The following is a 24,821-nucleotide window of genomic DNA, read 5'->3' on the forward strand; positions in this document are numbered from 1 at the left end:
GGTTACTGGCAATGATGGTGATGAGATCAGACAGTTGAAGACCTTCCTTGGCCAGGAATTTGAGATTAAAGATCTAGGCAAATTAAGATACTTTCTTGGGATTGAAGTGGCCAGATCTGCGAAAGGCATATTTCTCTCCTAAAGAAAGTATGTCCTATACTTGTTGGCTGAAACCGGTTTGCTAGGCTGCCACCCTTCGGACACTCCTATGGATCCTATTGTTCGGCTCAAGGAAAATGGTGGTGAGCCTGTTGATAAAGGCCGGTACCAAAGACTTGTAGGGAAACTGATTTAGCTTTCACAAACTCGTCCAGACATTGCTGTTGCTGTAAGTGGCAGTGAGTCAATTTATGCATGATCCCTACACTTCTCATATGGAGGTTGTTCTTCGTATTCTACATTATTTGAAGTCAGCTCCTAGAAAGGGCATTCTTTTGTCCTCACATGGTCACCTACGGGTAGAGGCATACACCGATGCTGATTGGGCTGGTTCAGTAGATCGAAAGTCCATTTCTGGATATTGTTCTTTTGTAGGTGGAAATCTTGTTACCTGGCGTAGCAAGAAGCAGAATGTAGTTGCTTGTTCTAGTGTCGAAGCTGAATTCAGAGCTATGGCACAAGGAATTTGTGAGTTACTTTGGCTTAAAGGGCTGCTACAAGACTTGGGTCTCCTTATTCGCCTTCCTATGATGCTGTACTGCGATAACAAGGCTGCAATCAGTATAGCACACAACCCGGTGCAGCATGACCGTACCAAACATGTTGAGGTGGATAGGCATTTCATCAAGGAGAAATTAGAAGATGGGCAGATTTGTATTCCCTTTGTGACTTCTTCGGATCAGCTTGCTGATATCTTCACCAAGGGTCTGCCTGGAAAATTATTTCATCCTAATCTAGTCAAGTTGGGCATGATCGACATATTTGCTCCAACTTGAGGGGGAGTGTTGAATAATGTAAACCAGAATACCGTGGGGGTATTCTGGTCTTTTGGGTGCTTTATTATTATGTTGTATAGTTGTTTATGTACTGCCTAGCTGTATCGGCTAGGCAGGGGTATTTTGGTCATGTAATTTCATATTCCAGCATTATAAATAAAGGTGCCTGGGTGATCACAATAGATCATTCAAGCTTTCTCAGTTCTGTTTTTTAGTATTCTAGTTTTGAACATTCTTTTATTAATCTTTGTCGTTGCAAGGTTCCATGTAGCTGACCCCATTTAGTTGGGATGAGGCTGAGTTGTTGTTGTTGTGTTGTTGTTGTAGTGGAGATTCAAGACTGTTGTTCTAGACATGATTTGGTAAATAATATTTACATTTTATGTACTGCCTATGTAAAGAACCATATCCTTTGATCTGCTTGCTTCTTCTCCTAAATTATTTTGGCTATGGTGCATCTCATGGAAGCAGAACATTTTTGTACGTTTGTTTTGTGTGGTTTGAATAATGGTATGTTCTTTTCATTTGATTGGTCTGCGATTTCACTAAAACCCTCTTTTTTAATTAGGGAGCAGTTGTCAACCAACTAAAATCTGACATGGAAAGGTTACAGGAGGAAATCAAGGCCCAGCTGGTTAGTATTATAGCACCTTTCCCACCTAAGCAGTAGACAGTAGTGTCTGATGTACTTAATATTTCATTATATTTAAGATCTGGATTCCCATCTCTTGCAATTTAGTTTCTCTCTGCTTGTCTCCCTTACTTTGTTATTGCAGATTGTGGCAGGTGTTTTTAGGTTAAATACAATCTGTATTTATACCTGCAGGATGGAAGAATTGTCACTCTTTTATCTCATCCAATCCCTTTATAAATAGTAATAGTCAGTTTTAAGTCTAAAGATTGCGTTCCAGGTACATTAGGAACTATATAAAATCAAGCCCTTAGAAAAGGATCTGTTCCTATTAAATTGCATGAGTGATAACTTGATAAATTATGCTGGTGTGAAATTAAGCATTGCTAATTGATAACGGTTGTAAAATTGTGTAGGTAGTGTTGCCACTTTGTAGTTTGTACAACCCCCCCCCCCAAAGAAAAAAATGTTTCTGATATGGTACTGTTCCTGTCCTATTATATTATTTTTTTGAAGTGTCTTATCTATGACCATTTGCTTTTGAATCATTATATATATTGTATAAGAGTGGAAAGGCCCGGGGGGGGGTTTTAAGGCCTTAAGGGGGCAATTGCCTCTCCTGAAGTTTATTTACATTTTACCATATATGGTGTGCCACCTTGGGGGTTTGGGCAGGTTTGGCAGTATGCTACCCACACTCCCAAGATATTTATTCATGGGGTGTATGATATGATCATCTATCCTATTGATTAACTCATATAAAGCTTGCTACTTGATATCAATTCTTTTTGACATTCTTTAACCCACAAACTATATCTTTTGGGGTTCACTTTATCTGACTCATAATTTCAGATTCATATGTTTGCAATTTTATTATAACACTAACATCTCATATTCTTCATTACTTAGTATTGTCATTACTTGTATATTTGTTAATTGGTTTACGTGTATCATTATTCTATATTTCTTCCTTTTTCTTCCTCCACCCTGGTGAAAATAGTCTGATTTTCCTATTTATCTTTTGTTGTTTGATTGGCAATCACTAGTTCCTAGCAGATATGTTGAAGCATCTGCTAGCATATTTCTTTGCATGTTCTGTGTGAGAGATTTGAAGCATTTTTTGTGGTCTCAATGGTTTCTATCCACCAGTAATGCAGACCAGATGGCTGCACTATCACATTAATCTGTCAACTAATAGGAGAGAAAGCCACTTTTTTACTTTAACACCCACCAAAACTCATTCTTTGCAACAATTTCTCTGTGGTTTGCTATTATTTCATAAATGGGAATTTTGAAGGTATTAATAATGAGAAAATGATAAGAAAAATGTAGCACTTTTACATAATGATTTCTGTGGTTGAAGCTCTAGGAAATGTCATCTCGCATCTTCTCCCAACTGTCCTAATATTTCTTTAGCTTTAAGAATATTCTAGTTGTTATGAAGTCCTTATTGGTTCTGATATTCCAATAGTTGTTGTTTATGCATTCTTTGGTGGTGGCAGCTGGAACTGGAGTCTGTCCAAATGGATTATGCAAATGCACAACTAGAATGTAATGCGGCAGATGAACGAGCCAAAATATTGGCTTCTGAGGTCATTGGTTTAGAAGAAAAGGTAGTTTTGTTTCCTTGCTTAATTTTTTAGTCTACATCCAGTAAAATTGCCTTTATAAGTTTTAATGTTGTAAGAAAATTAATTTAGCATAGTCAGCCTAAAATTATCTTTGAAGCATCTTTATTCGTCTCGTAGTGTTTTTTTTTTTTTCCCGTTTTTTCACCTGGTTGTTTTTGCTTCTGAATTCTGATGACACTCATCATTACCATGTATTTAGTTCATTTTTTTTGGTCACTGATCACCCCCCCCCGGCAAAAAAAAAAAATATGAATGAAACATAGTTGTCACGGTGACAAGGCAATCATAGGCGGTGGCGGAGGGGGAAAAAAAACCAAGGTGACACCAACGAGGTGCCTAGGCGACCTTCCAGCAAAGGGCACCTGGATGCTTAGGTGACGCACTGACGCCTCGACAACTATTGAAAGGAAAACAAATGGAATTTAAACCCTTCAGATAACAGTTTTTGGTGGTCAGTTTACCAGTGTTCACTTTTGTTTCTTCTAAAGAGGTCTAACATCTAAAGGCATGGGCTACCATATTATAGATAGATCAGAGACATTTCATCATCTGTTTGTTGGTCTTTAATTTCTTGTTAAGTTGGACTCTTATCATTCTTTGTCGTTGATGATTACTATTTTTTAAAGTAGTAGTGAATAGACCTATAGATATTCAAATCCTAGCGAGTTGTCTGGTCAACTACACAAAAAGTAAGTTGTCTTTATAATTCATAAAACCTAGTTTTTGAAGCAAAGAGAAAACCTAATTCCTTTGAATTTGACCAAAATAGAGGAGTCAGAGAAAGGCAGCTGATCGTATGGTCTATTAACCAAGTACTCAGAGCTCTTTGCTTTCAAAGCTTCTTTGACTCCTTTCCTTCTATGTCAGCCGGTATAAGGCAGTGTGCAAGTTCCATAAATATTTCCATAATTTGGGCCTTTAAACTGAAAGTTCTAAACAATTGAAAGTTATGGGCTTGTACTTTATGTCTGTATTGGCTGTGCGTATGTTGATTCTGTTCATTATACTGTGTGACCAAATTTTGGACTCCAGACAATGCATTTTTTCAGATGCATATTTTGAAAGGATTACAACTATGTTCCAGATGCCACTTACACAGGCTGCACCTTAGTTTAAACTTTAAATTAGCGCATGTTATTGATTACTCCAATTTATGCACATGGATATGATGAAAAAGGATTAAGATATGCATGGGGACCAATAGTCTGTGGTGGGTTGCATACTATGTATGAGTAGTGGAGCTTTATCATTTATGCTGTTTACTGAATTAGCAGAAGATATAGCTCTGGATAGGTTGGAATAAAACGATTGGATTCATGTGGCCTGCACAAAATAGTAAGATAAGCTTGGGGGACAGTTGAGCCATTTAAATGCATTTGGTATTAGGACTAGATTTTTAATTTTTAGAGGAGTTTCAAATATGAACCACTTTAACTATTAGCCCTACTCTGATAACTGACTAGTAACTAATGTCCTGCTATGTGCTTTATTTCAGGCAGCACCTCGCCTATTTCTTCCATGTCAAGTGATGGTCTTGTCATTCTGATCATTGGGTAGAGTAGAAACACCCTGGATAGGCCACATGTCAAATTTAGTGGCCCACCCATCGTTATGGCCTACCGTGTATGGGTTCTTCCCCTTGTTTCTCAATGGTCCAAGTTCCTCAAACAGAGAGTTGACTTTGCAAGTAAAATTTGAAGCATTATATTGACGTGTAGCGTAGTGAGAGTGGATTGAAAACTAAACCATAACTAGATGATGACACGAACAACATGTTCACTAAATTTTAACAGGATGCCAAGTTGCATTTGTAGTCCATACTCCACATGCTGATGCTTCTGGCACCTGTCAGTTATGGATACCTGCCCAAATATCTCCTTCTTTTTTGGGTAAATTGTAGTTTTGATATTTTGTCATAGTTGTCAAGGTGTCGCTTAAGCATCCTGTAGGCGCCAAAGTGGTTTTCTAGGTCCTAGGCAACTGGCCGCCATTTGTCTAGGCTCCCAGGTCTCAAATCCATGGGAAAAAGGGGAGGAGAAGAAGCAATGCTTCCTTCATTTCCAGCGTCAAAGATGAAGAAGACGCTGTGAGTCTGTGACAAAATCCCATTGAATGGGTTTTATTTCTTTATATTATATGTTAAAAACAGATACTTTAAATTTTTGTACATTACTCCACCTTGTATATATAAGGTAAAGAAGTAAAATCCTTATTTTACATATAACTCCCTTTAAAATTTACATCTTAAAAGGTCAAAATCTGATGTTCACATCTACCACCCCTTTTCTATATGCACGATTTGATTGCCTAGGCATCAAGGCACCTAGCCACAGCCTGGGCTCACCTTGGCACCACGACAACTCTGTATTTTGTAGCTTTATGAGTCTGTCTTCAGTTCATGATTGGTGTACTTAATTTATTCCATATCTGAAAAATTTGTGATATTATTTTATTATCTGAGAAATCTCTTGTTGGAATCTAGCTTACTTTGTCTTCTTTGGGTCAGACTTTGGTACATTTTCCATGGTTGGTTTCTAGATCATCTTATTTTTGAGATTTTCTCATCTGAATTATTTGAACAGGCTCTCAGATTGAGGTCAAATGAGCTAAAGCTGGAGAAACAATTGGAGAACTCAAATGCTGAAATTACTTCATACAAGTATTCTCAACTTTTTTATTTCATTTTATGCCTTTTACTACCATAAAGTTTGGGCTTAGTTAATTATCTCTCTTCATTTTGACTTTAATCTTTTCTTGTTTTCAGAACTGAATGATTGCTTGTGCACAGAACGTACTTTATAAGTTGGGTGAAAGGAATAGTTATATTGTAGAGGATCCAAAGTTGACTCTCAAGCATACATAATGTAGGGAGTTAGCATTATCGTATGTTCTAAACTAAGTTGGGTGAAAGGAATAGTTATACTGTAGGATCCAAAGTTGACTCTCAAGCATACATAATGTAGAGAGTTAGCATTATCGTATGCTCAGTTTAGAACTTTCTCACCTCTGTGTAATTCCACAAGAAGGTCTCATTTGTACTTGATATTTCTTCTTTGTTCTTCCCCTTTTGGTGTCTTCTGGATTTTCAGACTTAAATTAAGACTGATAATATCCTTTCCTCTTATTGGTAAGAGAAGAACTTCTTTTTCAATAAGGTATTACTAATGAAAAGAAGCTTCCTTTTTCAAAAAGGTAATACCATTGAAAAGAAGCATCAGACTTGATGCTAGTCCTGATGACAAGACTGCAAAGAAGATAAAATCTGCACCTTTGTTGAGCTCCCTGAAAAGTCAAAAAGCTGCTACCCCTCCTGGCCCTGGTTAAAGAATTTTGGTTTGTTATCCTTTGGTGGTACTTCAGCTAAGTCATTCTTCAAGGGACTGTCTGAATGACACTTTATAGGTATATTTAGGACATGTAACTTTCTTTTGATTTCCCCTTGTCTTATTCCCAAAAATTCTTTGGGTCAGGGGTAAAAAAGGGTTTATAAATAATTTGAAATTGTAAAATTAAGTGCTCTGATTTTCTGTTGAAAAAGGTTATCAGTGTAAAATCCTTACATTTTAGAAACTCTGTTATTCTTTTGCATCGAGCTTGGGCTGGATTTTGCCAGAGGTTGTTTTTGTTGAGCTTCAGTAGTAGAAGCTGAAAGCACCTGGCAATGTAGGGAGGAATCGAACCCAAAAGTGAATTGAAAGACAAATCAATTGCATGTAGACAAGTTAAATTTCCAATCCTCGCTAGATCTCTCCTATTAACAGATTGTGTGAAAGAAACAATGCTTGTAAGCGCCTCGACTCTGTAATCTCCACTAGTATTTCACCTGAAAACAGATTTGAGAGAGGTCAAGAAGTACTAGACCAGATTTTTCTGTTGTTGCTGCAATTTAACTCAGTATAGGGCCAGAGAAATTGTTAGAACTCAGGTCCAGAACAAGCAACTTCTTGGATAATATGAATCTCGGCGAAAGCTCGCAGAGATGAAATGCAGGTGGGACTCCCTCTGACGATGACATTGTTTGCAAGATTGACGACTATGAGCGAATCAATGTAAGTAGAGAAGGAAGAAAGAGTTCCCAAAATTTTGTTTGAAACGAGATTAAGATACACCAACTGTTGACTAAAATCACAAAAAGTTCCAGACAAGAAATTGTGGCAGAGATCCAAACGTATCAATGATTTCAGGTATAACATGCTTTCAGGAATCTCTCCACCAAACGAATTTGACACAAAAGATCGAATCCTGGAAGATTGGAAGAAAAGTAATCAATCCATGAAGGAACTAAGCTTTCTAATCCTTCATTTTCTCTCAGAACAGGCTCCTCCAGAAGATGAAGTTCCATTAGCACATCTGGAATGATACCTTGAAGCCTATTCTGGGTAAGATTTAGGATTTTTCAGAGCTTTTAGTCTCCCAAAACACCAAGTTATTGAACCTGAGTAGTTGTTGCGAGGCAGAAGAAGTGTTTCGAGGGATGAAAGCTCACATAAGCTTGGGTGAATCAGGCCAGAGCGGTTGGAGGAGCTGAGATTAATTGAAACACCTCGTGGGTTCAGTTCTCACAGGTGATTCTGGTCCCAATTGCTGCATTTGGAACCAACCCAAGTCGATAAGCTTTGGTTGGAATTATTATTCTCTGACCTGAACTTGAGAAGCGAAGATCTGTCTCTGGTCTCAGATTACAGCAATGATGATGAAGTTGAAGCACAGAACTGCAATAACTAGAAGACTGAGGAATGAAGCAAGCTGGGGGCTTTACAGGGTAGGAAGACTGGAAACATTGCTGCTGCCATTAATGGAGTTCGAATTTACAGAGAACAGACTAGAAATGATGAAAAATAAACAAATAAAAATGTGAAAGGAGAGAGAGTGAAGTAGCTTAGAACTTAGAGATTCTCTCTCTACTGATAACTGACATTCTCTATTCTCTACTCAGAAATCGCCATTAACAGGGTGTCGCCGGACGCAAGAGATCGATTGAGACAGTCATGAAAAAAATGGTGCAAGTGACTTGGGAAATAAAAGCAATGTGGTTTTGGGGTGGGAGAAATTTTGTTAGATATGGATGGATAGTTGAAAACAGAGTTGTGCGGATCCACATACTATTACCGTTGTGTCCAATTTATTTAACGTAATTTTACTATTATGTCCCAACTAACAATGATCGTCAAGAGTTGTCATTGTTTCACATGCTTTTTGAGTAGACTTGTGAAATCACAGGCTTTTACCCTCACTGAATGGAGAAGTGTGTTATACTAAGAGGGCAAAAAAATAAGGTTACAAATTATTTGAAACCTTGAGGGGTGTCGATAAGAAAAGCCCTTCTTTAAAGCTATAGGTGTTCAAAATTGAACTGCTCTGCAAAAGGGTGGAAAAACTTTTGCTTCTCCCCATCTTAGAAATCCTTTTGGAAGAGTCAACAAGATGTACTTAAAATGAAGTAGAGAATCTAAAAGTTTAAGGTTGTTTGTTTGTGGTAATGATGGGGGAAACTCTTGGATTTGAGGATCGTGGCTCCTCTGTAATGTAGCCCTAGATAGGTAGGACTACTAGGAGCCAGACAAACCAGGACCTTTCAATACTGCTGGCCGATTGGGGCAGAATTGAGGAATCAGGTCAGAATTAGGGTTAGGTTTAATGTAAAGGATGGAGTTCTTATGTGGTAATGCTAGGCAGGTTTAGAGGAAGCTAACAGTGAGGGTTTGAATGATGTTTGAGTGGAAAATTAAAAATCAGAAAATTAGGGTTAGGGTTTCAGGTTTTGGGAAATAGGAAAATAGGTAAAACTAGGGTTTAGGATAGGAATTTGAGGATGAGCTTTGGGTCGAGTGTTAGGAGCAGTAACAGGGTGGTTCTGTTGTAATATGGGCAGGTTCAATGGCTGTATTGGTCTGGGTAGTTTTTAGGGTTCTGGGTTTTAATGGAGGTTGAGGGGGGATTAGGGTTAAGTTGATGGTTTGGGGTAGAGACTAGGATAGAGTGTAGGGAAGGCTGTGAAGATACTGTGGTTGAAATTTGAATGTAAACTGATGGGGGAATTGGGCTGGACAGGATTTAGATGACCTAGGGTTTTAGGGGATCGATTGGGACGGGTGGGGTTTAGGTTAGAGGAATAGAAGAAGAAGGATGGATGCTGAAAATAGTAAATTACTTACTTGTGATTGAATTTCTTCAGCGGCAGCAGCTTTGAAGAATATAAGGTCTTCCGATCTGCAAGATGCAAGGAGTTGAGAAAGAAGATCCTCCCGGTCTACAAGACGCAAGGAGTCAACTGGATATCCACCAGTCCCTTCACCTTGATATTGCTCACAAGGCACACTCTCAAAGGAGCAAAGCAGCAGCAAGTAAACATAAAGTTTATTTTCAAATCTGAACTGTGGGGGAGCCTCCCACGATTTTACTATTTTATAATATAGCCATAGGCCTAAAACGTATTCACCCTAGGAATTTGAATCCTAGGCTGAATCCTAATTACAAACTAAAACACTCCCTCTAAAAATTGTGGTGGGGTGGAATTAAAATACTTAAAAAAAGATTCCCTAATCTACCAATAGGAAATAAGCACTAACAACCAATAGGATTAATTCACTCAAATTGAACCATGGTTTGAGCCGGTTCAATTTAAGTTTACAATTAAACTGAAAAAAAAAAACTAAGTATGGGAAATAACTAAGACTGAAATAATCTAAGGCTCCAACTACTAGGCCCTAATCTTAGAGCTTCTTCTTCTTCTTGCGGATGCTTGGATCTGCATCACTCTGAAGTCTGAACTGCAAGCTGGTTTATTGTGTACCGGTTTGCAAAACAGTACATGTGGTTTACTGACATAACCAGTCACAATTCATGGACTCAAAACATCCATAGGTACCTCTCACCTTCTGCAAATGCCATCCTCCTTGCTCCAAACCGTACTTGGCAGCAATGACCTCTATTCATAGAGCTCTGGTCACAACACTCAGCCTCCAAAAGCCATTTCCAAGTAGAGCCCAGTTCATCCATGTCACCGTCTTAAAACCCACACACTGCAAACTTTTTAGGTGTATACTTTATAGCACCATTTTGTATTAACCAGTTGACACCTCTTTATATTCTTTATCACTTTCTACATCCCATTTGCAAGAGGATATCAAAAGGATTCCCATGCTGGAAGTCCTGCTGCAGGCTCTTGGTCATTGTAAAACTTCAAAATTTGTTCTCTATTCCAATTTTTTAGTAATGCTATAGTCTCACATACTGACCTTTCTTGCAAACTTAAAGCAAGCATATAACTTTGCATACTCTTCTCTGGTACTATGTATAACTGGCCTTAAAGAAGGGGGGGGGGGGGGGGAGGAAATGTTGCTTTTCATTCACATGACATCTAAAGTGTTTCTTATGGAGATTGTTTTTCCACACATTTTTTTATTGGTTTGGCTTCTCTCCTTGGTTTTTTAACATCCATTGTCCTCAAGAACCTTGGTTCTATATTTACAGAAAGAAAGTATCTAGCCTGGAGAAAGAGCGTCAGGATTTGCAGTCAACGATAGATTCTCTGCAAGAAGGTATGATGACTCCATATCATGTGATTAGTCAAGTCAATGCATATCCACTCGTTTGGGAATTTTTGTTTTCTAGGTCAGAACTATTTAGTAATCACAAGGAAAACAAACCTCTTGATACTGTAAAAGGGCTCAAAAGCTATACATAAGTGGTTTGTCCACTCTGAATCGAAATATTGCATCAGTGGTTTTTCAAACAACTCTCCAGTGCTAGTGCTACCAACTCAAGTTTGGTTTATACTATTGCCTTCAGAATAATCTTTTATAGTGTGAACACTTATAGTTATGGCTATTGCTAGTGATTTACGACGTTATCTACATGATTCTCTTATGACCAGTCATAATCTCTATAGAGACTGGAAGCATGTTATTTGGCATTGCATGTCTAAATCAAGTTGTTTCTTGACATCACATTGTATATGTTACTGAAGTTTCTTCTCTATTTAGTATTTACTGCATTGATGCTACTTATTGTACACAGAGAAAAAGATACTGCAATCTAAACTACGAAAAGCATCTACGGTTGAAAAGTCTGTCAATGTCAGGAAGACACCCACTACTACAAAAGACGTGTCAACTTCTACAGAGGACATAGGTATATATCTATCTGTATCCCCCCCTTTCTGTATGTCACTTGGCCTTATGTTTGGATAATGTAGTTAATTTCATATAGTTTAATTGACCTATTTATTTGAATCTTAAGCATTTCTCCACCACCCCCCAAGAGGATCTGTTACAGTATCTAGTTTTAGACAGTTAATTGGTTAGTGCAGGATAAACACTGAGTCCTGGGCGAGACCTAAATATACTAGTCCACGTAGTATTATGGGTTAGTTAAACTAGTATAGTGAAGGGTGCTATTTGCTTGCAGCTTATGGTATGCCTTTGAATGGTCATTGTATGAAAACACATCAACGTGCACTCTTCAGGTGCCACAAACATCAGAAATACACATTTCGAAGCTTTGGGCTTTCAAATTAATTTATTTACTTCAAAATAATTATGTTATAATTATAATTGTCATTGTTATTTTACTATCATACTATTATTATTGTTATGTTATTATAATTTTATATTTGATAAGTAACAATTTATCGATAGAAATGTGATAAAATTTCAGAGTAGAGATACAATTTAGTGAATTAGTGATACAACAACAACAGCTACAAGACCTTACAAAAGGACTAAGCACAATGGCTGCTATAGCTCCCAATGCACTGAAATCCACCCTACAACTGAACTGAACTTACAAAAGAATATAATCTCCAAAGCACAATCTTGGTCGAACAACGTTTTTCTAAATCATCAGCGACCTCATTCAAAGTTCTCCCTTTCCATTGGAACTGAAGCTGCATTTGAGAAACAAGGTACTGAGCAGGTCTGATGCAATGGTATAACACCATGGTTCATCTGCTGGCTTCGTTACTACGAAATAGAGAATGCCATTTTGCCCATAGAAGTTAATGGTTTATAAACTAAGAATTAAAAAAAATAAATAAAAAGAAGTCTATGGTTTACAGAATGAATGAATGAAAACAGGAAAGATAGACCCCTCAAGGAAGAAGGAACCTCTACCATGTAAGGTTGCATCATCTACAATTGGAAAAGTTTCTTTTAATTGCTAGAGTTCCTATTACATGCAATTAGTTTTTTTACTAGATGTTTTGTGTTTTTAATTTTAGTTTCACCAGTCCACAACTGGTGATAAACCTTCTTTAGTCGAACTTGATGGGCTTCCAAGAGTCCCTCTTCATTTTTGGTTATCAACAATTAGTGAGACTATCTTTACTTAATAAATATGTTTCTTCTTATATCTTTATGTATCTTCTCCTTCATTGTCGGTATGCCAATCATTTATCTTGCCAAACCACTGGTAGTGATATGGTTATTATGGTTTTTATCATTTTTCTGTGGTTCCTTCAAATTTATTTCTGATCATGATTGGTTTTCACTCAGGTGATGACATTTATGCTTCAGTTATTGGGGAAAATAGTGGTGCTGACACAAGCACTTTCCACCTTGAAATGCAAGACACTGCATCTTTTCCCTTGAGAGGAAGCTCGACTTCCCCATTGGTTCCTGAAATTATGCAATTCCATCCTTCAGCTTTGTCTGCGGCTATCCCTCCAGATCAGCTGAGAATGGTTGACAACATTAATTCATTGATTTCAGAGGTAGTGACTGAAGCCATGATTAGTTTTTCCTTCATTTTCCCCAATTTTTTGTTGGTCAAGTCCGTAGGTTTATGGAACCATGTCTTTTCATCAAAATGTAATCTGATAGCTAAATGGGGTACATAACAATGCCTACATTTAATTACATTTGCTGACGAATACAGTGTGGTTGCAGCTCGCATTGGAGAAGGAAGAGTTAATGCGAGCTTTGGCAGTTGAATCCTCTCAAAGTTCCAAGCTGAAGGTAGATTTAGCTTACAAACCCAAAATCCTGCATTGGCAACTTTTTAATGAAACTTTCAGTGGACAATTTATTGGGGATTATTTCTCAGACATGCATCCATGTTCACACATGGTTTATATAATGACGATGGATATCCTTGTGCAGAGGAAGCTTAAAAAGAAGTGATTTGTGCCCTGCCCACTCACCCAGACTATTGTTATCCTTTGAAAGAAGAGTCGTTCCCCCCCTCCCCCTCCCCCCCCCCCCGGCCTGCTCAAGAAAAAAAATAGTTGGGGCAAAAAACTGTTGCTTCGTTTGTACTTCGTAATTCAGATATGTTCTTACTTATGCAGTGTTTTATTTAAAGTACTTTTTTTACACATGGTAAAGAATATTATATTGGAAGGGGTTTTCGGCAATGAAAATTTATGTGTATTCCTTTGAACAGTATCTTCTGTGCGTCAAAATAGTATTTATGACTATGAATCTATAATTAGTGGATTTGATTATATGTATTTGTGTTAGTCTCACATTTTTCGTTGACTTTTGTTCTTGATTTTTGAAAGGATTTAAATAAGGACCTGTCCCGAAAACTGGAGGTTCAGACTCAGAAGTTAGAGCTCTTGACTACCCAAAGTATGGCAAGCGAGAACCTCCCAGCAAGACAATCTGATCCACATACCATGACAGAGAGCACAGTGTTCGTTGATGAAGGGGATGAGGTACCATGTCTTACTGTAGTTGTTACTTTATCACTAGATATAATTATTCGGTTCTATAAATTTGTTGAGCAAGTGTTCTGATAAATTCGATGTTTTTCCATGTTTTCGTAAATTTTAAGAGACCAATTCTGTTGTGATTGAGATGTGGTATCTGGAGAGGCTATGAACGTGGTAAGTGACGCTTTGTGCTCAAGTCATTGGGTTTCAATCCCAACTCAGCGTTGGGAGATATTGGAGAGTATTGCTCTGGATCTACAATTTATGGTTGCAGGAAGATGATATGTATGAAGTGTAATGGATCTTTTTGGGTTAATTTGTATTTTATTATTTTATGGAGATTATTTAGTACTATTTTATTACACATGTATAGTTAGTTGGTTTTATTGGTCTGTAGAGGTCTAGTTTCGTTATTAAGTTGGTAGCCATATTTCTTTGTAGTCCCATGATAGTGGAAAGCCTTTTTCAAAGGTCACAATTTTTAGTAGTCTCATTCGATTTTTAGAGTTCAACTAGTCTTCTTTAGTTTTCTCTTAGAATTAGGGAAGTTAATGGCTGTATAGATACCGGTCATAGGTATAGTTCTTAAGATTTGAATAAATATTTTATTTCCCTGTGGGAATTTATTAGGTTCTGGTCAATAGCACTTCTAAAAATTGAACTTCCTTTTAAGTGGCAGGAAGAGACAAGGATCTCATTTTTGTTAGGTCCCCCAACTCCCAACTTCACATTGGTTGGTTATATATAGATGGAACGTGTACGTATTTTGCTTAGCCTTTGTGCGTTGTATAGTGCTCTTGTCTTGTATAGTATGGTAGGTCTTTTTACGGGCATCCGTTTCAGGCGTTGCCTAACAAAATTCCCGACTGATCCATATAAAGAAAAAGGGTTGAAACAGTTTTTGGTTGATAACTGACCACTGCCCTCGATAGAATTAGCTGAAATTGTAGCACTAAGGATTTCCTTACACAATTCTTGCTAACTCGTCGATGCTTGTACGCTTGGCCATTGAAGTAATATTTTATTTTTCTACTTTTCAAGGTCCACATGGAGTGACGGTGGGCTTATTGGGTTGCATAAGGAACTCTTCACAGTTCTAGTATTTCTTTAGAATTAATGAAATGTGGATATCTATTCCATATATGCCAGTGCAATGCTTTGTTTGTACTTTTTAAATTTGGTCAAAGTTTGTTGAGCTTGCTATTCTGATTATGACTACTACTATTCGAGAGGATTGATTTTTAAACATGATTTTTTCTTTTCTTCTGTTCAAACAGGTAGTAGAGAGGGTCTTGGGCTGGGTAATGAAGCTGTTTCCTGGAGGGCCATCAAAGCGCCGAACCAGCAAGCTACTTTGATCAGTATCTTGGGAAGTCCCAACAACCAAAATTACATGCCCCTCCAAAGCCCTCCTTCCACACCCCCCCTGCGGTGCATTGGAGGACCATCTGTATATTGTGAGCCATTAAACTCTATCCATTCTTTTCAACAGAAGAAAGTGAGGGTTCTTTTTTCTTTACCCTTCCCATATTCTTTTTCCCTGTTTCCCAATTTGTTGGAAGAGGCATTTGTCATTTATTTGATAGTAAAGAACAAGTCCCTTATTGATCTTAAGGAGATGTGAGAAAGGAAAGATAACTCTGTGATCTCTCCCAAGTGGATGCTGTGATTGGTTATTTCCTTTTCTTTTCTCTCAAATTGTAGTAGGGAAGATGATAGAGGTCGACAAAGAAGATTAGAATATACACTGTAATTTGCATTTGTGAGTTGTCTACTTATTTTCATGCTCCTTGTAATTGGATTTCGACATTTTGTCGAGCTTATATGCTCAAAATCTTAACCCTGATGCATGGGTTCCGGTTTGTGTGTACTATACCTGAGGAATATAAAGAATTACATTGATGCTGTTGGTGAACTTACTATCTTTCAGTTATCCTTTTTCAATGCTATTATCCTATTTACTGTTTGGATTCCTATGTGATTTGATTATTAGACCATAAAAAAAGAAGTCTTGTATAGATCTTTTTTTTTTTTAATTCAAAATTCTTGTAGATCTAGCTACAAGAGACAGGTTCATCGATATTCGGCGATTTAGATGATTAAAGAAGGGGAGAAGGCATGTTAAGTACATTTCATGGCTTAATCTGAAAGATGTTTTGAGAATCAAGCATACTCAGAATCAAAGTTGATTGTCCATTATGGTTAACCTTGTGGCCTAATGTTTCTGTCTTCTACACACTTGTTTGTGTCTGATCATCATCCCATTATCTTAAAAACAAATGTTTCTTCTATGCATGTTAAAAGAAATTTTCATTTTCAAGCTGTTTGATGTCATCATCCTGATTTTTATGACTTTTGTGTCTCCAAATGGTCTGGCATCTGGTAACTGTAACTTAGTTGTTAAGGTAACTTCAATTATGAATTTTTTTGTTACCAAAAAAAAAACTTCAATTATGAATTTTTTTAAAATAAAAAGTGGACCAGGAAGGTCTTTTGTAATATCAATTCCTTTAAGGATTCTCTTTTCTCACACCTAGCACATCTAGAACAGCTGGACCCAACACCAGATATCTTAGCAAAGATTTCAGATGTTAATAATACCCTTCATTGGTTGCTAGAGGCTGAGGAAACCTTTTGGTTTGAAAAATTGAGGCATAGTTATGTCTCTCAAGGTGATTGTAATACTAAATTCTACCATCCTATGGCTAAGGTTATTAGAGTCTTCTCCCAACATTTTAGCTTTGTCTATGAATCCTCTAATCATCTAGATCCTCGTATTGTTGAAAGGTTTTTTCCACTCATAATCAGTACTTCAGAGAATGAGGGTTTAATAACTTTACCTTCTGTAGATGAAGTTAACGATGTTGTGTTTAATATAGGATCTTACAAAGCTTCAGGTCATGATGGTGTTTCTGCCCTGCCATTTCTTATCATAAATGCTGAGAGTTTATTCGACATCATGTTGTTGCCTTTGAACATAATTTCTTCGTTAATGTATTTTTGCTTTTTGGTACTAAACACACACTATTAGCTCTAATGCTAAAAATAAATAATGCCACTACACTTAATGAGTTTAGGCCTATTAGCTTATGTAATGTAATGTCACATATAAAATAATTTCTAAGATTTTAGCTAAAAGATTACAAGGACTCCTTAACCGTATTGTTTTCCCTTGTTAATCAGTTTTTATTAAGGGTAGGCAAATAATTAATAACATAATTATTCCTATGAAATAATTCATTATACGAAACATTGTAAAGGGAAGGAGGGTTGGGTGGCAATTAAATTTGATATGTCGAAGGCTTATGCTAGATTAGAATTAGGGATGTAAATGGATAACCGAAATCCGAATCCGCATCCATATCCATTTAGAGACATCCATATTTGTTTATTGATATATTCGGAAAAAAAATCTGAATACTCAGATAAAAATCCGAATACTTAATAATAAAAAATTAAGTAAATAATGATTTTGAGGGTTTTTGAAGATTCAACAAGTTCTAAAATATGATGAAAAGAAAATCATAATCTAAGAGATATGGATTGAGAGTGAACTCTATCCGCTAGGGGGAGGAAGGTCCGGGTTACACAAGGCAGAAATGTAAACGGATGGTCGAAAATCCGAATACGATCCGCATTCGAATCCATTTAGAGGTATCCGTATTCAGCTAGGGAATATCCGGCTCCGATCACATCCGATCCGTTTACATCCCTAATTAGAATGAGGTCTATTCGTGTTCTTTTTGAATTTCTAGGATTTTTTAGTCATTGGTGTGACATTATTAGCTCTTTACCTTCCTTTGTAAGTTATTCTATTAAATTAAAACATGGAGATTTTGATTTTTTGAACCATCCAGAGACATCTGATAAAGATGCACTCTGAGTCCATACTTATTTATCTTAGTTATGGAAGGCCTCTCTATTATCGGGAAAAAAAAAATGGAAGGCCTTATATATAGAGATCTTCAAATATTTTGGAGAATTAAAATTGCAAGAACAACAATTGAAAATAACACTTATTTTTTGCCAAACAAACTTACAGGATATTAATATCATCTAGGTAGTCCTTAGTCATTTGAAACTCTATATGGTTGGGTATAAATAATTATTGGGTCTAAAAGGCCGATGTCTCCTTGCGATTCAGGAACAAACTGCACACCCTACATAAAGAAATAAAGTTGCGCCCCTCATTACTTGGATTTAGTGTAGCAGTAAGCACTTAAAACGAAAGACCAATAATTGGTATCAGAGTCAAATTGCAAGTTTGAGTCACTCGACAAACACTGAGGGGGGGGGGATTGTTGGGCCTAGAAGGTCAACGTTCAGAATAAACTGGTAATTAAAAGACTTGTTGCTTTCCCAAACAAGGAGATTTATTTTAGTTAAATATGTTCTTGGATCTATGCCAACTTATTTAATGTCTTGCTTTTCGATCCCAAATAGTATTTGCTCTATCTTTTGGAGAGGAGAGTCAAAAGAGGTAAAAAGTTGTCTTTGATATCATGGTCTCAAATGTGTAAAGCTAGGAGCTGTGGAGGGTTGGGGTTTCGACTTAGTTCGGAGCACAATAAATCTTTGCTTATTGTTTGGATTGGAGGCTTTTAAATAATCTGTCATCTCTCTGGGGTAAGTTTTCAAAGGCCAAATATTTTCCCACGGTTAGCCTTTTACATCCTGATTTCAAACAAAAAATGAATCCTGGGTATGGAAGAGCATTACTAATATTATTCTTAACCTACGAGAGATGGTTTGTTGGAAGGTGGGAATTGGGCATTCCACTGATATATGGAAAGACCTATGGATTCCTCAATAGAATCATCATTTAATTGGTTATGTAACCAACCCAATTGCATCATTCTAAAATGTGTCCGAATTTATCATTGATAGAAGTTGGAAGAATTTATTGACCTCTTCACTACTCCCTACTGATATCGTTGCACTAATTCTTAAAATACCACTAGCAAATGTTCCTCATACGGACTTTCTGTTTTGTCCATTTACTAGAACATGAGACTTAACCACTAAACATATTGCTAGGATTTTAAGTTCCTCATTGACGTCAATTGTTGGTGATACATCTTCTATAATGCTCTATGACGTTTATAATGGAAGACAAAGGTACATCTTAAATTTCAGTTGTTTGCTTGGAGATTGTTGAATGGTGGTATTTCTACAAAAGAGAATCTAAAACGTTTTCTTCCTATTAATGAAATATGTATATTTTGTTCTATAGAAAAGGAAATTAATTGGCACTTATTTTTATTGTGTCCTTTCACTAAAAAAATTTGGGCAGTAGGATTAATAGGATTGCGATCAGAATATCTCCAAGGAGATGTATATTTGACTTCCTATACTGCCTCTTGGGGCCTAGCTAAGTCATCCATCATAAAAAATAAATCCCTATTTCCTTGTTGTTTTCTCAATCGCATTATTTTCTATGGTTTATGCGGAACCAATGTCTATTCTTGCATTGTAAGCCAAACTCATCTAAAGTTATGGCTAATATTGATCAATGGATAGCAGATCAAAATCTTTATAGTTTTTCTCACTTTACTGATACTAATTTCCCTACAATCCTTTTTCCCTTGCTTCTGTGTGATTTCCTTGAGCTTTCACACTCTGATTGCACTACAATTATCTGTGATGCAAGTTCGTTTAAAGATACTCATAAAGTTGACTGGGCAACAGTTGACATTTCCAATGAAAATATTATTATTGCTTGTATGGATTATGGATATACAGGGAGTACTCAAGAGTCAGAAGCGTGGTAACTGTTCATGTGACTACAAAAATCAAGGGCTTTAGACATCGGTCAAGTTGATGTTTGGACTAATTGTGAGGAGCCGGTAAGCTGGGTAATACAAAATTCTTGTCAATGGTCGTGGGAAGTATTTACTATTTTGTGGGACAGTAAATTAGTTATGAAATCTTTTGAATGATGTCAAGTTTGCATTACTTTTATGGGCGGGGCCACACACGTGCTACAATGGCAAGCCGTTGCGCGGGAGTGCACAACTTAAGTGCTTTGACTTCTTCACATGTTTGACCGCCTTTTTCAATACGACTTTTTAGCCATATCTTGTAGGTGACGACGACGTTGAGTTGGTGGTGGAGGAAGACTCGACATCCAGGCAAACCGCTTGGTGGTGTGTTATGTAGTGGGTTTAGTACGCCCTGCCAAAACAGCTTCAAAACAAACAAAAAAGGTGTGTGTTGCATTCACGAGGAACTGCCAATGTACTAGTAAGAAGGATAAACACTTGGTTGAGCTAGCTCATAGGATGGTTGTGACATCTAAATGTAGTAAGCGTAAATCAAACATATCTGGTGATGTATCGACTCTCTGTGCTCTTTAATGCATGATTTTCTTTCTTTATTTATTAAAAAAAATCAAAGTTGATGGAATCAGATTTAAATAAGCCAATTTTTATCCTAATTTTTAAACCTTAAATTCTATTGATTTACTTTGCCAAAACAAGTTTTGAATAGCTTCGTTGGCTAATGAAATCAGCGACTAGGTGACATAAGGGGTACAAGTTCAAAACCAGACTTAGCTTTATCAATTTATATTGGTTAAGGTGGCTCATCAATCCCATGTTCCTGTCTAAGAGTATTATTATAAGGACCAATCAAACAAGGAGCCTGAGGATGAGGGAGGCTAGATGTACTAAAGAAAAGGGAAGAGGTTAAAATGTGAAAAAATAGACCGAGTTTTCCTTACCACTGTCAAGGGAGATGGTCAAAGGAGAATCCTTTGGCCGAGGCCTTCGATCGGTGGTGAGAGGGTATCGTGCAACCATGGGGGTATTATCAATCAATTGTAAATAGGGCAATTATTGACATCCATTGATGGTTGTACGGTTCCTTCACCATATGAAGGAAAACTTTCCCCAACAAAAATATAGGAGAAATGTTCCTTGAATCTGTGGTTTGAAGCAATAGATCATGATGATGGAATTATTACTCCCTTATATTAAGAGTTGTTCAAATTTTTTCAAACTCAGGATTTTGTGTTTAAAATATTACCCATTTATTGGGGATTATGGTCCTTTTATGAAATCTCCTCCTATCTACTCCCTAGCCCCCTTGCCCCCCACCAAAAAAAAAAACTTCTGTTATATGTAAGGATGTCAAAATGGAACCGAAACCGAACCGTACTACAGAAAAATGATCTGGTTTGGATTTCATAGGTTCTCTTCCTGGTTCAGTTTTAATTTGAACCACAAAACCGTCGGTTCTAAATCGAATAGGAACCGAAAAAACTGAATAAAAACCGATACTACTCATTCGATTACTATCCCACACATTAATTGGATTAATTAATAAATTAATAATTAATTTAATAAACAAACAATTGTTGCATCATACTTGAAATATAAAATAAAAAATATATTTTGGATGTAGCTATATAATATATGGGCAAAAGTTCTCTGAAGGGAAACGTGACCATTGTGCACACGCTAAGGCCAATGGGAGCATGCATGATGGCACCAACAAGGCAGTCATTACCACCTTTCATGGGGGTGGAGCGATCATTTCGCCCCTTCTATGTTTGGGCCAGGGCACACACTCCTCCACAGAGAACTTTCTCCCATAGTATATATGTTCAAGTACGAATTGAAAATGATGGGTCATCCTAAATTGGATTTATAAAACCCTACCTACTAATGGAAGAAATAATTTATTTATCATGTGAGAGTGGAGAAGAAAAAAATTTGAAAAATAAGGAACAAGAAAGGAAAAAGACAGGTGAAGATTGGATATATATATATTGTTAATCACGTAGGTGTAGGAATCAAGATGAGTTGGAGAGAATGGGGAAATGTGAGAATATATAGGGTTTGAAAGCTGAGATTGTCTTCAATACCGCTTGCCAAAACCGGCACTACAAACTGTATGTAAATCAATTGTGAACCGGATAACAAAAGCTGAATGAAAAAAACCAATTTATAATTGGATGAAATGCAACTCGATTCTGATTTTGGTTGATTCCTATCTGGTTCTGTTTTGATTTCGTCTTATCAAAATGTAAACTGCATCAAAATCGAACCAAATAATCGAAACCAGATTGATTGACACCCTTAGTTATAGGGGTGTCAACCGGTCGGACTTAGTCAGGTTCGGTTGAGCCTACCTAGGCCTCACGGTGCTTAAAGCCTGCACTGTGACCACCTGTTTAAGTATTTGGGCCGGGCCTGGTCAAGCTCGGTCGGGCTTCGGGCTATAATCGGGTAATATAATTGGTCCTTAACCGGGCCCTTAAACGGTGCAAAACCGGGCTATGTGCCTGTTTAAATATAAATGGATTTTAAAAGTTGCATCCCATTAAAATTGAATATTTTAATTTTACAAAGAGGTGTACCATCTTGCCACCTCTTTTCTGTCTTTTCCCATTAAAATTGAATATTCCAACCGTTCGAACATGGTCAATTCATTAGAAATAGGTTGAAATAGTGCAATTTGTGCTGACCCATGACCCATGATATAAATTTAAGCTAAAAAAATATCATAAAAATATACCCATTACATCAGGCCTAGCCCAACATAAAGTTAATGTCATAAAAATATACAACCCAGCCCAACAGAAAGTTAATGTCATAAACAGATTTGGGCTAATTAATCAAACATGGCCCAAGCCTATAGCAAAGTTTACAAGTTAAAGGGTCAGACTAGGTCGGGTTGTAACCGGTTGGGCTAGGTCGGGCCTAGAATTGGTCGATCTGGTCGGACGCTCGACGGACTAGGACCCTACATCGGAACCGCTCGGTTAATAAACGTGTCAGGTTCAAGCCCGACACGTTTAGTAAATGGGCCGGGCCAGGCCTGGATTTAGTCGGGCGGGCTCGGTCGGTTCTATCGGGTCGGGCCTGGAATTGACACCCCTACTTATAAAAAACATGGCCTCAGTTATAAAAAACACTTCATCCCCTGGACCAGTGTCTCTAATTTGCTACTAACATCTCCTCTTGCACATATTAAGCAGCAACTCTTGTCCCAGTGCAGTGCAGTGCAAACTCTCACACTGAGTTTCTCACCAAATGTGACCATCCTCTATGGCAAAACCCCAAATTCTTCATCCATCTTCCATTCAAGAAAAATGAAGATGCGAATCCAACAAAGGCAAGCCATCCAGGAATGCAGCCCGAGCATCTCACCCTTGCTCACCAAGAAATTGCTCTTCTCCAGGCCCAAAATCTTATAGAGAAGACATCTTCCCCTTAGGCTTGTGAAGCTTTCTACGTTAACAAGAGAGCTGAGCAGACTCGTGGCAAACTTAGACTTGTCATCAACTACCAGCCTCTCAACTCTTGTTTGGCTGATGACAAATTCCCTCTGCCCACACATCCAACACTTCTTCTCCAGCTCTCCAAGGCAACTGTCTTCAGCAAGTTCGATCTTAAGGCAGGTTTTTGGTAACTTGGCATCCATCCAGATGATCGTGCCAAAATAGGATTCTACATTCCAGGTTATCACTTCCAGTGGACTGTCATGCCTTTCGGTCTCAAGGTTGCACATTCGCTGTTCCAGAAAGCAATGCTTCAGGTCTATGAACCCATTCAGTCTCAGGCACTCATCTACATCGATGACATCCTTCTCTTCTCTGAGACAGAAGAAGATCATCACCAGCTCCTTCAACGGTTCCTAGAACTCACTGTCCAGCATGGTATCATGCTCTCTCCTAGCAAGATGAAAATAGCAGTGTCTACAGTCAATTTCCTTGGTGTCACTATCACCAAAGGCAAGTTTCATCTTCAGCCTCCTATAGGACGATCTCTCCTTGAGTTCTCTGATGGAGAGTCTCAATCCTCGTCTTGAGATACTGTATATCAATTTCATTTTGCTAAAGAGACAAAGTGTGATGTTCTTGATAAGAAATCAATTTATGCAGATATTGGTTTTGCACCAAGGCATTTTCAGCTTGCCAAGCTTTAATAGAGGAATTGACGGGCATTTGGCCCAAGTTGTCAACAATACTAGGGGGAGTGACCTTCCACTTATACCGACGGCGATCTGAATCTTCATAATCGACCAGAGGGGAAAATTATTTGCTGATGCCTTCGGAGCCGGAGGCCATGAAGCAGGGAATAGGCTGCTGAACTTGCTGCTGCCAAAGCATCAGGGGCTATGATGCTGGTGGTGGCGGTGGTGCCGGAGGTAGATCTCGCCTGCAAGTAGTAGGAGGTGGTGCTTGGAAAGGTGGCTCTGGAGCCGGAGGGACAGGAGAGCAGCAACCTAGAAAACAAGGTTTGCTGGAGCCGTATTCAACTATGAACTGGTAAAGGCCTCTGTCTTCGCCAAGGGGGCCAACGTTAGGGTAACTTGCCTGATATCTGAGCCAAAGAGGATCAGGGCCTTTCTTCTTTTTCTTAGGCTTTGGAGGAGGTGCAGGTTCGTCATCCATATGATCGCAATCAGGGCAGTCACAGATATCGAACCATGTATGACCAGTTGGTCTAGAGAACTGGTAGATCGGGGCACCGTCACTGTCAAACGCCTCGATGGGAACATGGGGTAGCCTTTCTAGGAGGTCTTTGGGATAGATCGGGACAGCTGTGCAAAAATCAGCTGGCCTGGGGTAGGTTACCATGGTCCTGCCGTCATCAAGAGGCTGGTAGATGGGATTCGTTGCAGTAATAGGAGGAGTGGTAGCTGGTGTGTTATGAGTGGACTCATAAGCTGTGATCCAGGATTTAGGGATCAGCTTGATCAGCTCGGCACGACTGATTTATCGGGGAACATGGGTGATCGTAGGGATCCGATCTTCACCGATCTGAATAAATAATGTCGAATCATTACTGGAAAAGCCAGTATTAAGATTCATGGCATGATTCTGAAGTCGATAACAGATCTGGTAGTGAAGAGTTGCTGCAATTGCTGATTCTTTCTAAGGAGCACCTGTGAGTTGGACAAGGAACTACCAGGCATCCGGGAGGTTGGGATCTTGCAGAGAGACATTGTAATTTGGGTAT

The 24,821-nt window shown here is 38.0% G+C and overlaps 1 protein-coding gene and 2 long non-coding RNA genes across 4 annotated transcripts in view; 2 read left to right on the plus strand and 1 right to left on the minus strand.

Moving 5' to 3' along the window:
* Positions 1-15,636, plus strand: part of LOC122657004 (protein BLISTER-like) — a 35,231-nt gene extending 19,595 nt beyond the window's left edge. For both annotated transcript variants that reach the window (XM_043851738.1, XM_043851739.1), the window contains 9 exons: positions 1,504-1,569; positions 3,069-3,179; positions 5,780-5,856; positions 10,671-10,738; positions 11,217-11,330; positions 12,692-12,909; positions 13,085-13,153; positions 13,699-13,854; positions 15,129-15,636. In XM_043851738.1, coding sequence (XP_043707673.1) covers positions 1,504-1,569; positions 3,069-3,179; positions 5,780-5,856; positions 10,671-10,738; positions 11,217-11,330; positions 12,692-12,909; positions 13,085-13,153; positions 13,699-13,854; positions 15,129-15,209 — 960 coding nt within the window. In that variant the 3' untranslated portion in view covers positions 15,210-15,636. The remainder of the gene's footprint in view (positions 1-1,503; positions 1,570-3,068; positions 3,180-5,779; positions 5,857-10,670; positions 10,739-11,216; positions 11,331-12,691; positions 12,910-13,084; positions 13,154-13,698; positions 13,855-15,128) is intronic.
* On the plus strand, positions 6,100-8,022 carry LOC122657017. Its single transcript, XR_006332205.1, has 2 exons — positions 6,100-6,352; positions 6,390-8,022. It is a non-coding gene; the product is annotated as an uncharacterized LOC122657017 (long non-coding RNA).
* On the minus strand, positions 7,872-23,962 carry LOC122657018. The gene is made up of 3 exons (XR_006332206.1): positions 23,951-23,962; positions 10,148-10,151; positions 7,872-8,019 (listed from the first exon to the last, which is right to left on the minus strand). It is a non-coding gene; the product is annotated as an uncharacterized LOC122657018 (long non-coding RNA).
* Between the last annotated feature and the right edge of the window lie 859 nt (positions 23,963-24,821).

The sequence above is a fragment of the Telopea speciosissima genome, chromosome 3, assembly GCF_018873765.1.
Source record: "Telopea speciosissima isolate NSW1024214 ecotype Mountain lineage chromosome 3, Tspe_v1, whole genome shotgun sequence".
NCBI classification, from domain to species: domain Eukaryota; kingdom Viridiplantae; phylum Streptophyta; class Magnoliopsida; order Proteales; family Proteaceae; genus Telopea; species Telopea speciosissima.